The sequence below is a fragment of the Ostrea edulis genome, chromosome 9 (genome assembly GCF_947568905.1).
Source record: "Ostrea edulis chromosome 9, xbOstEdul1.1, whole genome shotgun sequence".
In the NCBI taxonomy this organism is placed as follows: domain Eukaryota; kingdom Metazoa; phylum Mollusca; class Bivalvia; order Ostreida; family Ostreidae; genus Ostrea; species Ostrea edulis.
The window spans coordinates 18692310-18712924 of record NC_079172.1 but is presented as its reverse complement, the minus strand read 5'-3'; the positions used below and the strand labels follow the sequence as shown (position 1 = coordinate 18712924).

Genomic DNA, 20615 nt, shown 5'->3' with positions numbered 1-20615 from the left:
TCTATTTAGAATGTATACCAATGGTTGAAGTCACTCATACAATGTTTCAACTCTTATCTTACCTTATGAATTACGCCTAAACTAGCTGTTGCTGAAAATTTTGCCCAATTCGTAGCTCTAGCTAACCATTCCAAATTATCTCTGTAAAACAAATAGAAAATATGTAAACATATTAAATGGCTGAGCCTTCATTGCTAACTATACAATACCCAAGTAAGAAATGCATACTATACTCTTAATCTGACCAACAGTTACATATCATATTACCACTTGTCATAAATAAATTTTAGATAGAAATTTTTGCAATTCATGTCAGTCAACTATTTCCTTTCTTAGCACATAGCAGTGTGTCATAAATGCTCATTCAAAATTAAGACATATGCCCGCTAAAATGTCAATGCTATGACATAACAGTTAAAATTTCCAGTATATTGTGGAGGGAAAGTCCTCTCCCTACAGCAGCACTGTCATCAGCTGATCGTCCCCCACCAGCAAGGGAAAAAAAATAAACACCTATCTACCCTAAACCTATACTTAAACTCGGACTAAGGAAAAATAAATGCCTGAACTACATACTACTAAATATCCATTTAGTTTCAATTTAGTATCAATAGCATTAAAGCAGATATTTATATGTTTTGCACATACACACTATATATACTAAGTTTGGCCCCACCCTGGAGTCAGAACTTCTGCCCCTGGGATCATGAAATTTACAATTTTGGTAGAGGCCTTCTGCTCTATATCACTATGCATTTAGTTTTTCTTAAAGATATGCAGGCGTAGAGAAGATTTTTGAAAATTTGTACATTTTTTTGTAAATTTTTGCCTCACCCCTAAGGCCTCAGGGGTGCAGGGGTTCTAACATTTACAATTTATGTCCCCCTTGTCCCAATGATGCTTCATACCAAATTTGAAAAGAATTGGAATGGTAGTTATTAAGAAGTTAAAAATTTCTATTGTTTACACATTTAATAACTGACCATTTTGGCCCCACCCTCATACAAAAACCTCTAATCCTGGGATCATCAATTTACAATTTTAGTAAAGGACAACCTGCTCTTTCTATATATCCTTTTAATTTCAATTTAGTATCGATAACACTAAAAAAGATGTTATTTAAGTGTTTTACATATAAACACTATATACCAAGTTAAGCCCCACCCTGGGGTCAGGACCCCTAGCCCGGTCATCATGAAATTTACAATTTTGGTAGAGGCCTTCCTTCATGCTCTACATCACTATGCATTTAGTTTTTCTTACACATGTGCAGTTGTAGAGAGGATTTTTTTTAAAATTCGTCAATTTTTGGCAGTTTTTACCCCACCCCTAAGGCCCCAGGGGTGCAGAAGTCCTGAACTTTACAATTTATGTCCCCCTTGTCCCAAAGATGCTTCATACCAAATTTGAAAAGGATTGGAATAGTACTTAATGAAAAGAAATTTAAAATGTTCAATTGTTAACGCACGTCGGACAAAGGATGACAACCAATTGCAATGAGTAAACTCAGGTGACCCTAAAAAAAAAGTCTGGAAAGCTGGGAGTCATGGAAGGACGGACAAAGGTAAAACTATATGCCCCAACTACTTTGTGTGGCCGGGGGAAGGGGGGGGGGGGAGACATAAAAAAATCTGGAAAACACGATGTATAAAGTTTCAACTAATTGACCGCCAGTTTACCTTAGAAATTGATCACACGTTGTTCCACAGTGCATAAGAGAGTTAGATATGACTGTTGCTGAATGACAAACAGAATTCCTTACTGCCTCCTGAAAATAAAAATTTCACAGAGATGATTAAGATTAAAGAGTGCTACTTCACCAATGCTATCTTTTCCATTACCCCATTTTTTTTTCTAGCATCTGTGTATTTATTTCCAATCTAGACTAATCATCACATCTTGTTTAACTAGAATTCTTTATAAAACAAAAGAGGGGATAACAGTTTTATGTAGTTTTTACAGGGTAAGTTTGTTTTCTCAAATTATCATAGGTGTTTGTCCAGCATTACACATGTAAGATTTTTCTATCTCACATAATCACCAGTGTGAGACCAATATCACCCATGTGAGACAGCATGTAAAATAAGTCCATCATTAATTACTTGTGTGGGATAGGGAAATTCCACCGAAGGGATAAGAATCTTGTTCCAGAGGCGGAATTTCCCTATCTCAAATGAGTAAATAACAAAGAATTATTTTTCTCACATTTTACAGTGTGCGAAATTAACCATGGACCGATAGACAATGTCTATAGAAAATCGAATCGGTTTATAACGATCAAAATAGCTATAGACCGACTTGTCTATAGGAATTCTGAGTAAAAATACTGGCTTCCTGCCGCTTATTAAACATATATATGAGAAGCAGAAGTTTATAGATATTACGCTAAACGAAAAATAGTAGAAGTGACTCAGATGAGGAATCAGACTGAAACTGAGTTGGAACAAAATGAAAAATAAAACGGAATTCTAATTGAAAAGCTTGTGCATGAAATTGAAAAAGAATATAAATAAAATATCATGAACGAATTACCAAAATCAAATTTGTGTCTATTATTTATTTTTTAATAACAATGAATATTGCAGGCAGCATGGCTTATTGAAAAATATATCTACCATATTTATATATATTTGTTATAGTATTATAAATATCGAATTTATGTATATGAATGTATATCTATATGTATGCATATGTATGTGTCTTATATATTAATTTTCTTAAAAGTAATATAGTATGATTTAAATATATATATATATATGTGTGTATATATATGTATACGTGTGTATATATATGTATGTATGTATGTATGTGTGTGTATATGTATGTATGTGTGTGTGAGTGTGTATATACGTATGTAATTAAAAAAGAAATTCATCCAACCCAATGGGCTCCTGGCACCATAGGTGAGGAATAAGTGGGAATATCCTAGGATATTTTATCCCAACCAAAATTGTATGCTTCCAAATAAAATATATATATAGTTAAAAAAAAAAAACAACAAAAAACAATGAATATTGCATGTTAAATTTTGGTCTATAGGAATTTGTTGTGGTCTATAGGAAATGAAATGACTATGGACCAAAAGTCTACAAGACTTTAAAGTTAGTTTCGCACACTGATTTTACAGTTTAGAGCATAAATGCAGGTGCTTTGAATCAAAATCCTTATTTGGACTATATTATTAAAAACTAATTAGACAGGAAGAAAGAACATAAACACAGATGGTAAAAGTGTAAACTATAAATCCCAAGGTTGTTCACCAGAAAGTTATATGAAATCAAAATATAAAGAACTTCTCCATCCAATTTTGAAAAGAATAATAAGATTCATTTCTCAAATCATAGAAAATATATGACATTACATACAATGATGTCGAAGCAGGGTAAGACAGAAAAGTCTCACATGGGTAAAGTCAATCTCACACTGGTGATAATGTGAGACAGGAAAGTCTCACATGGGTAAAGTCGATCTCACACAGGTGATAATGTGAGACAGAAAAATCTCACATGGGTAAAGTCGATCTCACACAGGTGATAATGTGAGACAGGAAAGTCTCACACGGGTAAAGTCGATCTCACACAGGTGATAATGTGAGACAGAAAAATCTCACATGGGTAAAATCAATCTCACACTGGTGATAATGTGAGACAGAAAAGTCTCACATGGTAAAGTCGATCTCACACAGGTGATAATGTGAGACAGAAAAATCTCACATGGGTAAAGTCGATCTCACAGTGGTGATAATGTGAGACAGAAAAATCTCACATGGGTAAAGTCGATCTCACACAGGTGATAATGTGAGACAGGAAAGTCTCACACGGGTAAAGTCGATCTCACACAGGTGATAATGTGAGACAGAAAAATCTCACATGGGTAAAATCAATCTCACACTGGTGATAATGTGAGACAGAAAAGTCTCACATGGGTAAAGTCGATCTCACACAGGTGATAATGTGAGACAGGAAAGTCTCACATGGGTAAAGTCGATCTCACACAGATGATAATGTGAGAATTTTCAGTCTATAGAGTGAACCATTTTCAGGTACTCTTTCATACTGTGTAATTAATTTTTGCATTATATGTTCAAAAGAGCATTTCGATAATTTTAAATTTTCTCTAAGCTCTTGAATGAATGCCCTAAACTGTGGATAAAATGCGAGAAGAATAATCCTTCATTATTTACCCACATGGGATAGGAAAATGCCTCATCCTAGACTCCAAATCTTGTCCTCTCTGTGGAATTTCCCTATCCCACACTCGTAGTAATGAAGGATTCTATTAATCTAACACTGCTATGACATCATTGATTAAGACATCATGTACTTTCTATGATTTACATTGCATGGTGAAGTAAAATATATTGTATGATTTTCTTCAAATCTCGATTTGATATAGCTTATTGAGGGACAGCCTCCAGGTTTTTAGTTTACACTATAAGTAAACCATTTTCCAACATGCTCTTTCTGACTGTTTAATTAGTTTTTGCATTTAAATTTAACTGAGGATTTTGATGCTCAAATCTCCTAAATAATGCACTAAACAGGCTGAGCTGTTTTCTCTACCTAGCTTCACGTTTACAGATGAGTTGTTTTCTCCACCTAGCTTAGAATTTGTTTTGTCAACTTCCTTCAATTTTACAGGACAAGTTTGTTTTTGTCTACCTACCTTATAATCTATTTTGTCGACCTTTCTTCAATTTCAAGTTTGTTTTGTCTCTTTACCTGTGAAATACCTGAATGTTTTATTATATCTACCTTTGTATTTTTCAGTATCAGGGTGTCTGTTTTGTTATTTCTGATAAGGAACTGTAAATGAAGTCCAATGGTCACCTCCCCTCCCAGAATAGTGTGGAGATTCTTCATCCTGTCTGTCAACATTTTTTCTTCCTCTGTCTGCAATATGAGAACAAGATGTATTTCTAAAGAGACACATTTACATCATTGGATGATTAGTTTGATAGCAATTAAAAGTATGCAAAATCTTCTTTCATTTATTACCTGGACCTCATTAGAAGTTTTGACAGGAAATGTTTTTTGCACGATATTACAGAATCTGTATACTGTGAGGGACTTCAATTTCGCGGGGTTAAAATTTTGCGATTTTTATCGTTATTTCAGGATAGTTTAAATTTCTCGGATAAACCCCTTCGCATAGCTCGTGTTTACTCCCTATTTCATGCATACTAGAATTACCTCCCATCTCTTGTATAAAACGTAGTACATATGTATTTACCTTCAGATAAGAGTTCACCATTGCTGATAATAAGAGTTTTCCCTTAAGTTGTCTAAATAAATACTGCCACTTGTAATTATATGTTCATTTTTTAATCCCATAGGCCATTTGCATTTTGTTCAGTGATGTCGCCTTGATTCCCAGATCCTTGATTTTGTTAAATAAACAACTCGGGCTTTGTTAATTAACCCTACAGGACCCTGCATGTTGATTACACATTAATCATTTGATAGCTCGGGTATAATAATTGATTCAGAGCGCCGACTAAACAAGATCACAACCAAACTATGACCAAACTATGACCCTTGCATTTTAAAATGAAAGTGTTAGGAACAATAATTCCTAGAACAGCTATACTTGACTGAAATCAAATAGGAATCACATTGTAATCGAAAAATTTCATGGAATTACACGAAAAGGTTGTAAAAATTATGGTTGTTAGCTGCGTCAGAGGTAGTCTTTTAATACAGGTACAATAGATAGGGTAACCTTTGGGGGGGGGGGGGGGGTAAGGGGGGGGGGGGGGGGGGGTGTTGAACGGTCACATACGACAGTGAGTCACTGAGGTGTGTAATTACACATACTAATACTGACTGCTAGTAGTGATTGATTGTTAATTTGTACATATTTGATGGAGTTTCATGTTTTATGTTTGAAAAACGAGGTAACACAAATTGTTTATAAATGTACTGAATACATAATGAATGTACATATAAATATCAAGTACAGTGAGCAGATTGAGCAAGAATCATTATGTTAACTCATACCCCCAAATACTCTGAACAGATTGAGCTAGAATCATTACATTAACTCATACTCCCAAATACTCTGAACAGCATTCTGCTATGGTTTTAGTTTCATGATTGTTAATATAATCATGAATATAACGAGAATAAAACCAAAGCAAATATTTCCCCCTTTACAGTGGTAAAGAAAAATATCTTTCAGATTTAGGAATGGCATGTTGACACATCAATAGTTTTAGATATAAAACTTTATAATTATAGTGCTTAGACTGGATTAAAAATCATAGATAAATCAATGAGTTAAATACAAGTTACATGTATATTAGTACAGTGGAACCCCGTTATTACGTTTTCCATTTTGTCATGATAAAATAACGTAATACCGGGGGCAACGTAATAAACGTTCCCAGTGAAATCCGTTAAAAATATCATTTGGAAATTGTATACCGTCCGTTGGTACTCCGTGAAGGGGTGTGTGAATATATCTTTACTGTTTCTTTGTTTAAAGGACTATTATACTTTGTTTTATTTACATCTTATCTTTAATATTCGTAATTCTTCATGTTCTTATCCCTTTTCTTTATTTCTGGTGTAGGATACATAAGGATGTTTTGATAAACGTTGTTTTTTCTGCATTCGTTTGGACCGCCATTTTGTTCAACTTTAAAACAATGCGTTCATGTAAATTTCTATCAATAACTCGTTCCGGTTCGTATTCAACATTCGTATTAAAAAAATAACAAAACATCGTTTTATCAAGTTCTCTAATTACACAATACACAACACAATAAAAAAAAATCCCACCCCAAAACAACAAAACTATAGACACAAAACGCACACGATACCCAACACGTACACACTTTTCTCACCGACGATAAACACGGAGAACAATTTAAGCGCAATCCACATAAAAAAAAATATAATGATGCACGAAGATTTCATTTATAACGCTAAATGATGGCACTAAAATCACGTGCGCATCAAGGGATTTTAGAATATTCACTGAGGTAAATGCCGTGCGCGAATCGGCTGATAACACAGGACAGTTTGATTGGTGTATGTATGGACGAGATTTACGAACACCCAAGCTGCATGTCCAAACAACAGACAATTTTTTAATTGACCACCTTTCGTCACCTATGTCCAAGCAGTTACCCAAGCGGTTTTAACAATGCTACGATAAATCTTGTCTTTCATGTTCGGTACCAAAGCTGTACGTAAATAGAGTTTTAATAGCGAAGGTAATCACACTATGCTGAACACTCAGGTGGTTGAGAAATTATTTCTTCGATTATCAAAATATGAAAAATTAAGTAAATTTCATAGAGTACAATGTCTAAATAAACATTATTTAATTGTTTATCACTGGCTTCGATACGAGGTATTCACCTGTATTGATGTCGCTAGATCTATCGAAGCGTGATCAGTCAAGTGTCTCTAATCCCCAAACAGACCAGGAAATTTACGTGGTGACTGCCTCAGACAGTCAAGGTGTGAATGGCTTATTATTTTGAGAATCATTATTGAATAATTAGGGGTTTATTACGTTTTTGTCGGAAATTTTACAACGTAATACCGAGTCCCGGCATCTTAGGGCAACGTAATAACGAGGTCTATTTTATATAGGTTTGTTAAGAAATGGTTTTGTGCTTTGAAATTCCAACGTAATATGCGGACTAACGTATTAAAGGGGGAACGTAATAACGGGGTTCCACTGTATGTCAATAGCTCTTACTTTACTGAGGAAAGAATGTTTTTAAAGTTTTACATTGCAGAGATGACATAAAATTAAATCATGAAGTAGCTTTTAATCAGATATTGTTTGAAAGTTTGAGGCTTCTATTTCTTCCATGAAAAGCTATAGAGAACAACTGTTGGGTATGTAATTCTAAATTGTGAAAAGAAAATGGATGGTTGATCACTCAGAGCCTAAATTGTTATTCATATTGCATTGTGTCAGTACAGAGTCGGACAGAAGACCCACTCAGTGCTTGCAACAAAATCATGTCTAGTCATTTTTATTATTTTGCTAATTCAACCCATCACACAGTAGTGGACGTCTCCATATGAGTGAAATATTCTCGAGAGGGAAGTAAAACAATATGCAATCAATCAACCCATCATACAGCACTGAGCAGTACTAAACATGTACAGTAAATCTGATTATCATGGTTCTAGTTATTTTGTTTACAGCTATACAAATGATTGAATATGCAAAAACAGTTTTCATAGATACAAAACATACTTCTCAAATCTGTCAGCAACAAAAATGATTCAAAAGTAAATCTGTATATAGTTTTGCCCCAATTTTGCAAAAATGTAAGCAATGCTGGAAGTCAGAATTATGGGAATTTTACTACTTCTTGCCTAACTACTTCAATTTAGATTATCTGAAATTGATCTTTTGATATTGCCCCTAAAGTGGTGAGAAAAGAAAACAAAAGCCCTGACCTGCAGTTTGGAAGAAGACACTGCCGGAGTCTGTGATGAAGGGGCCTCCATGGACTCTGTGTCCATTCTGAAAAACATGCATAAAAGTGCAATAATGAATTAAAAAACAAATTTTCAAATACCAATATATTATGCTCTTTATTAAATCAAACTGAGTGTCACTACTGGTCTTACACTCATTAACAAGAGCAATGCTCACACCCATCCAACATATTCAAAAAAGTAATCAGAGAAAAAACATCCCAATAATCCATTCTTTGTACAAATAATGGCTCTGACTATGTCCTACAAATAATGGCTCTGACAGTGTCCTACAAATAATGGCTCTGACAGTGTCCTACAAATAATGGCTGTGACAGTGTCCTACAAATAATTGTTATGACTGTGTCCTACAAATAATGGCTCTGACAGTGTTCTACAAATAATGGCTCTGACAGTGTTCTACAAATAATGGCTCTGACAGTGTTCTACAAATAATGGCTCTGACAGTGTCCTACAAATAATGGCTGTGACAGTGTCCTACAAATAACTGTTATGATAGTGTTCTACAAATAATGGCTTCAACAGTGTCCTACAAATAATGGCTCTGACAGTGTTCTATCAGTACTTTCTCCAATATCAAATTCAATGAAATGTAAGTAAACATCACATCAAAGACAGATCTCACTCTAATAAAGTATAACTTGAGAAGCAAAATTATTACATTTCAAAATATACTTGGCACCAACACATATTTCTCTGCCCTGTGGAGGTATCTGATGAAATCAAATAGTGCAGTGTACTCAACTATGGCTTCGTAAAACACAAGCTGGTCACCATCTCATTATTTCTTTTGCTCAAGATAAGCGATTTCCAAGTTTCACATTAACATTTCATTAAAAGATATTCATAAACCTTAGAGTAACAAACTTTTCAGTGGCAAATTATTTTCCAACCTAAATTCGTTTATTTAAGCAAGTGACAAGGCATTGTGTACACATGCTAGAATGGTGGCATACGAGGTGAAGAATATTCAAATCCAATGAATTTTAATTGGCTGTTTCATAGTAATTTGAGTATTTACATATTTTAAGTGTCACATTTTCTACAATTTTATGTTTTTGTAGTAATAACTAATATTCTTGAGATAAATTTTCGCTTCTAAATAGACAAACATGAAAAAGCATAAAGTATCTATGAAGGCTATGTCTCTGAGTGAATCTTTACGTGTACTTAACCACCAAGTTCCACCGAAAAAAAATGGTCAAAAATCCATTGTAGTATACCGTAGAGCGGGTTTATTCAGCGGGTCTAAAATTTGGCGATTTGGTTACTCAAAGGTATGCTAATAATTTTAGCAGAATAAATTTTGGCAGACAGGGAAGAGTTATCTTTCTTTCAAATGGATACATATTTGGCGAGTGAAATTGTGGCGGAAAACTATCTAACCGCTAAAATAAGCCAAATTTATAACCCCGCAGAAAAAACCCGCTATACGGTATGATATGCACCTCTTTCTCTTACGAAACAATTCTTGCAAAAAAAGTGTGTATTACATTCAGCAAAATACGGTATTTAGCTTCAACTTAATATCAACAGCATTAAAGAAGATAATATTTAAATGTTTTACTCATACACACTATATATACCAAGTCTGGCCCCACCCTGGGGTCAGAACCTCTACCCCAGGAATCATGAAATTTACAATTCATATAGAGGCCTTCCTGCTCCATATCACTATGCATTTAGATTTTCTTACACATGTGCGGTTGAAAAGAAGATTTTTGAAAATTAGTCAATTTTGACAGTTTTTGTCCCCAGGGGTGCAGGAATCTTGAAATTCACGACATTTGTCCCCATTGTCCCAAAAATGCTGCGTACCAAATTGAAAAGAAGGAGAATGCTAGTTATTTTAAAAGAAATTAAAAATGTTCATTTGTTATCGCATGGCTGACCAATTTCAATAGGTTACCCAAGTTTACTCAGATGACCTAAAAATATATAAAACAGACCATTGAAAAATAATCAGCATATTTTTGTGGACTGTGGGATTGATATCTACTCCTTTGCAGCCTCTGAAGTCACAAAATCCCAAAATTGAGAAAATTAGCACAAGTCCTATAAATTTTTTATTGACAACAGAAATATTGTTTGTCGTTTATATCTACATAACTTCATCTCACAAAATTCACATAAATTAGAAAACAGAAAATACAGAGATAATTTGACCCTGTGGTTGATCAAACTTACCCTAAATACTGTGTTTCTCAGACACTATCAGATATATTGTTTCTGACAACAAAAAACTCCTGTTCATAATTTTTTTTTTATAATTGTAGTTTAGAAAAAAGATGTGTTTGTGGAACATTATTATCTTCCAACCCAGGCCAAGCAATGTGGCAAACCGATGTTTACCTGTGTATGAATTAGATTCTAATCTTTCAGTTCACTAAGTACGAAGTCACTATCTTGTTTAATTCAAAAGTTAAGACAAAGACTTAAATTATAGATAGATGAACATATAAAAACCAAAATGTCACCAATCTTTGAGACATAAGAATACAGCAACATATCAAAAGACTTAACACATACTTTTCCTTTCCTTCATCTGAGCTTGGTTCCTCCTTTATATCTGTTGATTTTCTGAGGTCGGTTTCGGGAAGGGGGACTGTTGACCTGAGAGCATTCTGTACTCGCAGTAAGAACTGCTGTGTGGCACTTTCGTACATGTCAAAGGCAATCTGGTATGCCATCAAGACATTGTCCTAGTCATTAAGAAAAACAGTTTGAATTTCAGACTCAATCTCAGCATGTGAGCAATCTGAAAATTTCACATCCAGCATCTAATCAGGGTGTGCAATCTCAAATGTTACATAAACCATACACATATTTTAGCACCAAATTTTTAATTCTATCATAAGAAATTCTCTGTATTCTAATGGTTGTTGAATCTCGAGATTCTTTTCTGTTACAGCATACATGTATATCTAGATAAGGCAAGTTTTACTGTAACAAGTTCTAAACAGTGAAAATGCAACAGACCATGTTATAACACAGAAACTAAAGTAAGGTTTTCATAAGGACGAGATAAGCACATCACCATGTACATTCGTATTTTTCAAACTGAATAAAGCAGCAATATTATTGCCAGCACCATCGGGTACCCATGCCTGATTACGCTCATCAGTCAACCTTGGGAATCTGACGATGCATTGCAAGAAAAGATTACAGGATATGTATGGTACTAAAGATTTCACATTTTCAAGATCAACAAATAAGAATTCTCCATATATTTAATTATATTGAAGAAAAGCTGTGATTTATATTAAAACCTTCTACATCTTCTCAGACTGAAATTAAATGTTCTATAAATTTGTTAGTTGTACCTGGCTCCCCTTCAGTAGTTTCTCCAATATGTCTGCCACTGCCTGAGCATCATCCAAGAAAATGTAGCACTGTAATAATCAATTAATGTTTAAAAGTAAATAATCTCTAAATATTGATGCTTGAATTTTTTTTCAGATCAGTGCATCCTTTGACATAGATGTGAATGTTACAGTTGGTGCTGCAGACTGGGAATTTTAAATACATTATGGCAGACAGCATTATACTCCTAAATTTTTATTTTTGCATACTTTCATGAGAGCACAAACTTACAAAAAGTTATCCTTTCAAAATTTTCTGTTCTTTAAAATTTATGAAAACATGTGCACATAATCAACATCTCTTGGAAGTTTCTTCTTATACTAAACAACAACACCAATACAAAGATGATGAAGTCTCACAAAATGTTCCTGATATACAGTGCTTGAACGACTGATTGTGTATTGTTTAACGTCCCACTCAAGGATGTTTCACTCATGGAGACATCACCATAGCCGATGAAGGACTGCAAAAATAGGCCTAGCCTATGCTCCGTGCTTACGGCTTTTGAGCAGGAAGGGATCTCTATCGTGCCACACCTGCTGTGACACGGGGCCTCGGCTTTTGCAGTCTGATCTGAAGGACCACCCTGTTTAGTCGCCTCTTATGACAAGTAAGGGGTACTAAGGACCTATTCTAACCTGGATCCCCACAGGATTTCAGTGCTTGACAAATCTAGATGTAATCAGTGTCTTTAACAACTTAATGGAGAGGGAAGATAATGAATCTGGGGAGGGGTGGGAGCTTACTTAATTTCAATTTTTAAATTACTTGATAAGATACTGCTATAATTCTGAGCTTCCATATGGGGCTTTTATGAACATAGGTACAGAGAAGGGAGGCGAGTAAAAGGGTTGACAATAGATTTTAGAAGATTTCAGATGTGGTTAGAGTGTGATGGAGATTGTTAAACAATAGATTTCAGACGTGGTTAGAGAGTGATGGAGAATGTTAAACAATAGATTTCAGACGTGGTTAGAGAATGATGGAGAATGTTAAACAATAGATTTCAGACATGGTTAGAGAATGATGGAGAATGTTAAACAATAGATTTCAGACATGGTTAGAGTGTGATGGAGATTGTTAAACAATAGATTTCAGAAGTGGTCAGAGTGATGGAGAATGTTAAACAATAGATTTCAGAAGTTGTTAGAGAGTGATGGAGAATGTTAAACAATAGATTTCAGACGTGGTTAGAGAATGATGGAGAATGTTAAACAATAGATTTCAGACGTGGTTAGAGAGTGATGGAGAATGGATGGGGAGCCTGTAGATTTGTGATTATTCTAAATACAGCATCAACACTCTGACAACTTCAATCGCATGTTGAGCTTGGTCAGCAGTGGTAGAAAAGACAAGGGCGAGAAGAATGGATGGGGAATCCACTGATTTGTGACTAATCTGGTTACCTGACAAACATTGATATAGTCTGGGGTCTCCAATCCCATGTAGAGCTTGGTCAGCAATTGAAGAACTGTGTTTCTGAAGTGACGGTTCTGAATCAAGGACATGCAGACGGTAAGACTGTACAGCAACATAGCATTCACATCCTCCTGTGGACAAATTTAAAAATAATTCATGTCTCATTCTCAGAGATTCAATAACAAATATGAACTATTCTGCACCATGCTTTTCTATAAACATGCATGATCACTAATGTTTTAATTTCAGTGAATACGAATGAATGTGAATTAACAAAACCGTCACATACACTTTCCAATATGGCCCTCTCAAAAACATCTATTCTTCTGGTTTCTAGTGATATACCAACAGCCTACAACATAACACATGTTACTCTGCATAAATAAACTGTTCAGAGTCATCAGTGGTAAACTAATAGTGGTATATCAACAGCCTACAACATATAACATGTTACTCCGCATAAATAAACTGTTCAGGGAGTCACCAGTGGTAAACTTATCTGTGACAAAATACCCACGACCAAATCCATATTTAATGCCAGATATAGTAATAATGCCAAATATTCACAACAAAGAGACATTTTAATACATTTAACAGTTCAAACAATGAAATTTCCCTCATTTCCTACAAGTCTGGAAGAATTTTTGATGGCCATTTAAACTGTTCATACTGGCAGTTTACAAAAGCTCTGATGATGTGGATCTCACCTGTATTTCTCTTTATGAATTAAGAGCCTGGCATAAATATGGTAGGAAAATGAGAAGCTTGCCACCATTTAGAAATTTGAAATTTTTTTAAATTAATCTACAATACCATACATGTACCTGTTTATACTGTTTGTCATCAAAGCACCGTTGGAACATCCTGTTGACGATGGCCTCCAATCGTGGGTCAATTTCCTTCTTCTGGTCCTCGCTGCCATCAATGTTCTTGACACGCTGCTTGGTGTAGAAGTCTATACATTTGGCTGGAATATAATTTTATTCTATTATTTGTCAAGGGCAGATAACTCATTAAAATATTATCAGTGCATCACAGTAATTAACTCTTACAGTGAACCTGGTTCAAAATCATTCTAAAACGCCAAATAAATAAAAGAAATACATTTAAACATATCGTTGAATAAAGTTATCCTATCCTTCTGAAAATCCAAATAAATAAGTAAGGCTTAAAATAAAAATTGATTTGTTTGATGTACTCCGACTGACCCGTGAAATTTGCCCCGACCCGATTATTTTTTCCGCACTTGGAAATTTGAATTTTTTTTTTTGCTCCCTGGAAAATAGACATTCTTCGAATTAGTATTAAACTTGATGGCATTTTTTTTATCATTTGGACTAGTTGTTTTACAGAATTCTTGATATCAAAATGTCCTTGGGGCGTCTTTCGGTTCTACTTTCACTTTGATAATGACCATTTGTTCATCCGGGAACTTTTCAAACACTTTTCTATGTGAACGATCAAATATACCGCATCACAGCTCCAAATTACCACATTATGTACCAACAAGATAGAACAAGGAGCTACGAACTCCCCCGTCGAGGCCTGATCGTATTTATGTACAAAAGTTTGAAAGCCATGTTATTTAGATAAAAAATCACATGGGATAGCGCACCAAAATTATGGCGGACCACAAGTCGGCGCTTAAGTTGATGGTCTATATTTCTGAAAAGGCACGCATATTATTTTGATATAGGATTATCTAAATGTTATGACGATTTAATAGGTGAAGGGCACTTTTACTTTGCTCTTAAACCGAGACATACGAATGGAACACGATCGTCACAACAATTTGAACGAAGTGGGAAAGTCGGCATTAAAATTATATTGGGTAATATTAAAACTTATTGTAAATTGCTGTCATCATGCAATTCACTTGGATATTCATGGATCACATTAAAGTGTTTAAGTGATTGCTATTACGAATGTCGGAATCGACCGGTGGTGACAAAAAGGGGTGTTAATTTATTTATTAACAACTGTAGAGGTCCTCATCCGTGACGAATGCAAAACGTCCTGAGTAAATTTCAGGAGACATTGGAAGATTTACGTGTATTATATACAATGTGTACAAAATTAATGTTCTAAACCCTATTCTGTCTGTCAGTGTTATGTGTTTAATAAAAACATATGAAAATTTGTAAATCTGATTTTCAAAAAAAAAATTTTAAAAATACTGACCTACCTATCCGACTTGAAAAATGTGGGTCGGAATACATCAAACAAAAATTTTTTTAATGATGGCCTAATGAGTGAATGAATGGATAGATAAATAAATGAATAAATATATATTGTTCTGTAAAAACATTCAAATCTTTTTTAAATGTTCTTCATTATATATTGAATAAATTTTTAGATAATTGTTCACGTAAGAAAAGGCACCAGCACTGTACAACAAAGCTGGAAATATGTCAATGACATACCTATGATAGTTTCAACATATTCTGATGTGTCATTGACTTTGAAGAGAGAGCCTGCACCCAGGGCAAAGGTCAAGGACTCTTCAAATGCTCCCAAATGATAATACACCTGTAAAGTAAAAAATCAGGATCATTTCATTATCTTGCTAATCCATGAAACAAGGTTTAAAATTAACTTTTTCAAGCACTAGACAATACGGACTCGTGACTATTGATGTTCACTAGTCCGCAAAGCATTTCACTAGTCCGCCCAGTATATCATATAAAATGCTCCCATAAATTCATTTTATTCAAAAGTATTTAATCAAATTAAACACTTCACAGTTGCGAACAATTCAGTTTCTGACGATTACAGTTGACAGATCCTCAGAAGCATACAGTAACGCCCGAGTTACTCACGTAACCCCTTATATAAATGTTCATGTGTTTGAAAGGTCAGTATGTCATTGTCACGCAAACACTTAACCATGCAGGTAATCGACCATAATTCAAACATCTAAGAGACTCGGACAAATTTGCTAAAATCTTAACAAATTCAAGATTGATATCAGAATTTTTAATAGTCCAAATGGTCTAGTGCCATAGAAAGTTTGCTAGTCCGACATGTTTTTACTAGTCTCGGACTTAAAGATATGAAGTAATTTCAAATCTTGATGTACATGTAGTATTTATGCCTATTTCTTTCCTGGAAACTTTCATCTTTGAAGAAAATAAAGCCAAGTTTTGAAATTTTAGTGTAATTCAATAAGATCCATACACAAATTATAATCAAACTTTACATGAGTGTTGAAATTGCATCGTAAATCATGCACAAGTTTTTGTCAAATTCTATGTGAATGTTGAAATCGCAGGTTAAATCATACACAAGTTTTAATCACCTATACACAAGCTATAAAATGGTGGTGTAAAATATACATAAGTTTTAGTCAAACTTTATACTATGTTGAAATCAGTGTCATTCACATGTTTTCATCAAACTTTAAACAAGTGTTGAAATCTCAATGCAAATCATACCTTGGAGGCCACCAATGCAGCAAGTTCACTATTCTTAAATGATGCATCTTCATATAATACTTCTCTGTATAATAAAAAATATGAATGAAAGTCTAAGATTCTTAAATGATGCATCTTCATATAACATTTCTCTGTAAAAAACAAAATCCCAATGAAAGTCTAAGATTTTTTTATATTAGAAACCTTTACATCAACCTGCAAATCACTTATACTTACATTTTATCTACATTTTCCGAGATTTCAGCCCAAAAGACATCTACGATGTTGTTCAACTTTTCAAGAGCAAAGGCCTAATAAGAATACACAATGGAATACAAATATGAATCATAATCTTGAATAAGAAGCTTTTGCTTACCGACATTTTTCTAAGGAACAGATTTTTCTCAAATGTTTATTCAGATTTCCACATTCTGGCTTCCAATAATCTTTTTCCCCACAAAATACATTTTTCCATCATATTTTGCTTCGATTCTCTGGACAGTGAATGTTAATTGATGTAAAAACACTGACCTGTTTTTAAAAGACAATACTTTGACCTTTTATCAATGACTTCATGGAAGGTTAATTATTGGTCGATATCAATATATACATAGTGCACAAATTTCTTGCCTCCGTATTGTTATGAAAAATTATTTTTCACATCTAAAGATTAAATGTTATCGGCAAAATATTTACAATTAAGAAAGTAACATTGATAATATTGGTTTGCATATTGCTATTTATATGTTAAAAGATGTATTAGAGTAAAAACAATCCGGATAACAAAGTTTTTTATTCAGACAAGTGGAAGTTTGAGTTTACTTGGCATACGTGCCCTTTGAACAATGCTGATTCCACAGTATATCCCACTTACCTTTAACTGTGGCTCTGGTTCATCTAAAAGAGAGATCACCCCCGCTGGAAGTATAAAATAAAATATTCAAAGATCACAAACTTTTAAAGCTTTTGTTTTCAAACAGCATATCTAGTAATATCCACCTCATTCTAAATCAAACTAGCACAATCCATATTTATCTAATGAGGCTGATCACGCTTTGTGTTGGGACTTTCATAGGGTTTAGAAAAGGCCTATGATTGGCTTAGAAATGGTATTTAGTATGAAACTGCTGTAATTCACCTAATCAGAAAGAGTCTAACAAGTCTTTGTTAACTTTTACTTTATAAATATTCACAAATAAGGATACAAAGAAAACCAAAAGTATTGTTTCGTGTGAAGTGTTGTTTCACAAACAACATGACTTCGACATTTAGCTCAGGTGAAAGTGATGGAGAAGAATTTGAAAGATTTACAGGAGTGTACAGAAGCTGAAGCAAAAGATATCAAGAAACAAATTTTTTTTCTGACATTAGTTTGTCGGATATATCTGACGATGAATCGGAATTTGCTCATGATTCAGACAGACTAACCAACATTGTGAGGTGGTCCGAACATTTACGACCAGTAAACAATAAAAAATATCTGTGGTAAATTTTATCATTTTAAGAAAAAATGACAACATCAGCGATTTTTTTCCTTATATAACTGGTACCGATAAACGGTACCATTCCCAATGTCAAAAACCATTGATTTTTCCCAATTTACTTGCCGAAATATAGACCGCTGACATCGTAATTTATTCAGTCTGGAACGTTGTACAAATTAACTAAAATGTCCACTTCCGGTATTAAATCGAAAGTACAGATCATGGCAGTGCGCGTGTTTTGTAGAACTACGACGATTCTAAAACGAGCCTATGACGATTCCTTATGTCTCACAACAGCAAATATTAGCGTAAAAAAGTTTGTAAAGAGATGACTACTTCTTGTTTTGTTCTCTTTTTTCTTTTCTTTTAGTTGAAACCATTTGCCGATACATTTGTAGAAAATTCCCAATTTGTTCGATTTTGACGCTATTTTTCCCAATTGAGTGGGTACCGGTACCAGTGGGTAGAAAAAAATCGCTGAACATTGAATTTTAAAATTTGTGTTCTGTGTTTTGTAAATATCAAGGCTATCAATGGAATATAATCAAAGATATAAAGACAAATACAGAGCATGTGCATGTTTACAACACCACTAAGCCTCCTTCTAAAAACCTTGCACATGCTGATAACAGCAGCTTGGGCCCTGTATACATAAGAGTCGTTGGGACTGAATGAGTTAAAAAAAAGTTAAAAATATTCAATTGTTAACGAATAACGACAGACCAGTCTACAAAATACATAAAGGGTGCTGATCTCAACTTGTCACAACTCATCAAAACAGAAAGATTCCAACAAAAGCAAGAAAAAGTGTGACATGATTTATGAAAAGGAGAAACTGTCAAGAAGACCTCAAGATTCAGTTTCAGTGGCAGACTGGTTAATTTTTCTGCGGACCAGTAGAAAATGTCATATACGGCAAGAAATTGGAGCAGTTTCCCCGAGTGGCAATTTTGTAACCAGGTTACACTACAATACAAAGTTACTGGTACAGATACACCTACTTCTCTTCAGAATCAGGGTTAAAATGGCAAATTTGTAACCAGGTTACAAGGTTACAAAAATGTTGTATTAAAATAATTCAGCCTGACTGAAAAGTTAGTTTCGAGTCCAGAAATCTATTACAAAATCCGTACTACAAATAACTTAATCAGATATTTTTTTTAGGAAATATTAGATTTGCTTGGAATATCTAGATCTGGGGGAGTTGAGTTGTAATTTTCTTTTACGTTTTTAGTCTGTTGTGAATTCAAATCTTTGCTTCAGGGTTTGTGCCCAAAAACTTACTGGTTCAAAATTAATCAAAAACATTACCTGCGGAAGTGATATTCATCTTCATGTTGAATTCTTTACAAAATCAAACCAATTTTTCAACATAAATACCCGGCTTCTCTAAAACAATAAAAATGTGATGTTTCATACACCAACGGAAGTGTCTATCTATGTGAATGTCGATCCCGACGTTTAGGCCTAAATGGGACTCAAGCTATGAATAGAATAGAAAACAAAAATTTCAATTTTGAACCGAAGGAAAATATTGTGGAAAATATCATTATCTGATACATTGTGCTAATTTATATCATTTTTATAGGGTGTATTCATACAATTTCCTGAATGTTTTTTTTTTCTATTTTATTTTCAATATAAATATGAAACATTAAATTTTTCATAAAAGTATTCAAATCATAATGCATCGTACAAAATAATGTTCGTAATAAATAATTACACGTAAATGATATATGAATGCTACAAAATAGTGTACTAAGAAAATCATGTACTAAATAAATTGATACATAATATATTAATGATATAAGAGAGCTATGAGGTAATGTACATTATATAAATGAAATATGAAAGCATTATATATATAAACGATATATATATGAAAGCCACCAATGTCTACCGTAGGACATACCTTATTTACAGTCCAACATTGCCCTCAGGTAAACAAAGTGTTGAGGGACTGTCTCCCTATACACCGGATAGCTTTCTAATATCTTAAAATTATAGGACGTGAACAAAGTGCATATACATGTACATTAAAGGGAGATATATAGGTATATATTGGTATAATACTGATACTGTCCATCTACTTGTATATATACATGATTAGCAATTCATATATGTATGTACTTGTTTCCCCAACATGCTGCATCCACACGCAGTTTGCAGTCTTTGTAACCTGTAGTTAATGTTGTAAACATTCTTTCTTTTTTGAATTTCCTTCTTTATAAAATGTCTTACTGTTATGCCCTCTGGGCCCAAAATTGGAATAAACTTATCTTATCTTATCTTATCTATAGGGGAGAAAGCACGATTGATACTGGATATATTTGAATACTGTATGACAAATGACCAAGATGGTGTATTACTTTTTCTTGATTTTGAGAAAGCGTTTGACTCGGTGGAATATAATTTCATGCACAAAGTTTTGGAAAAATTCAATTTTGGTAATATGTTTAATAGAA

The 20615-nt window shown here is 33.9% G+C and overlaps 1 protein-coding gene across 1 annotated transcript in view; it reads right to left on the bottom strand.

Annotated features, from left to right (window-relative positions):
- The window catches only part of LOC125657502 (26S proteasome non-ATPase regulatory subunit 1-like), a 150586-nt gene extending 130978 nt beyond the window's left edge, over window positions 1-19608 (bottom strand). The window contains exons 1-14 of the mRNA XM_048888095.2: window positions 19462-19608; window positions 17541-17584; window positions 16904-16977; window positions 16688-16751; window positions 15677-15782; window positions 14078-14220; window positions 13543-13605; window positions 13241-13384; window positions 11795-11863; window positions 11001-11173; window positions 8430-8496; window positions 4755-4892; window positions 1680-1768; window positions 63-141 (exon numbers count right to left, since the gene is read on the bottom strand). Coding sequence (XP_048744052.2) covers window positions 63-141; window positions 1680-1768; window positions 4755-4892; window positions 8430-8496; window positions 11001-11173; window positions 11795-11863; window positions 13241-13384; window positions 13543-13605; window positions 14078-14220; window positions 15677-15782; window positions 16688-16751; window positions 16904-16977; window positions 17541-17584; window positions 19462-19486 — 1278 coding nt within the window. The 5' untranslated portion in view covers window positions 19487-19608. The remainder of the gene's footprint in view (window positions 1-62; window positions 142-1679; window positions 1769-4754; window positions 4893-8429; window positions 8497-11000; window positions 11174-11794; window positions 11864-13240; window positions 13385-13542; window positions 13606-14077; window positions 14221-15676; window positions 15783-16687; window positions 16752-16903; window positions 16978-17540; window positions 17585-19461) is intronic.
- Window positions 19609-20615: the final 1007 nt, after the last annotated feature.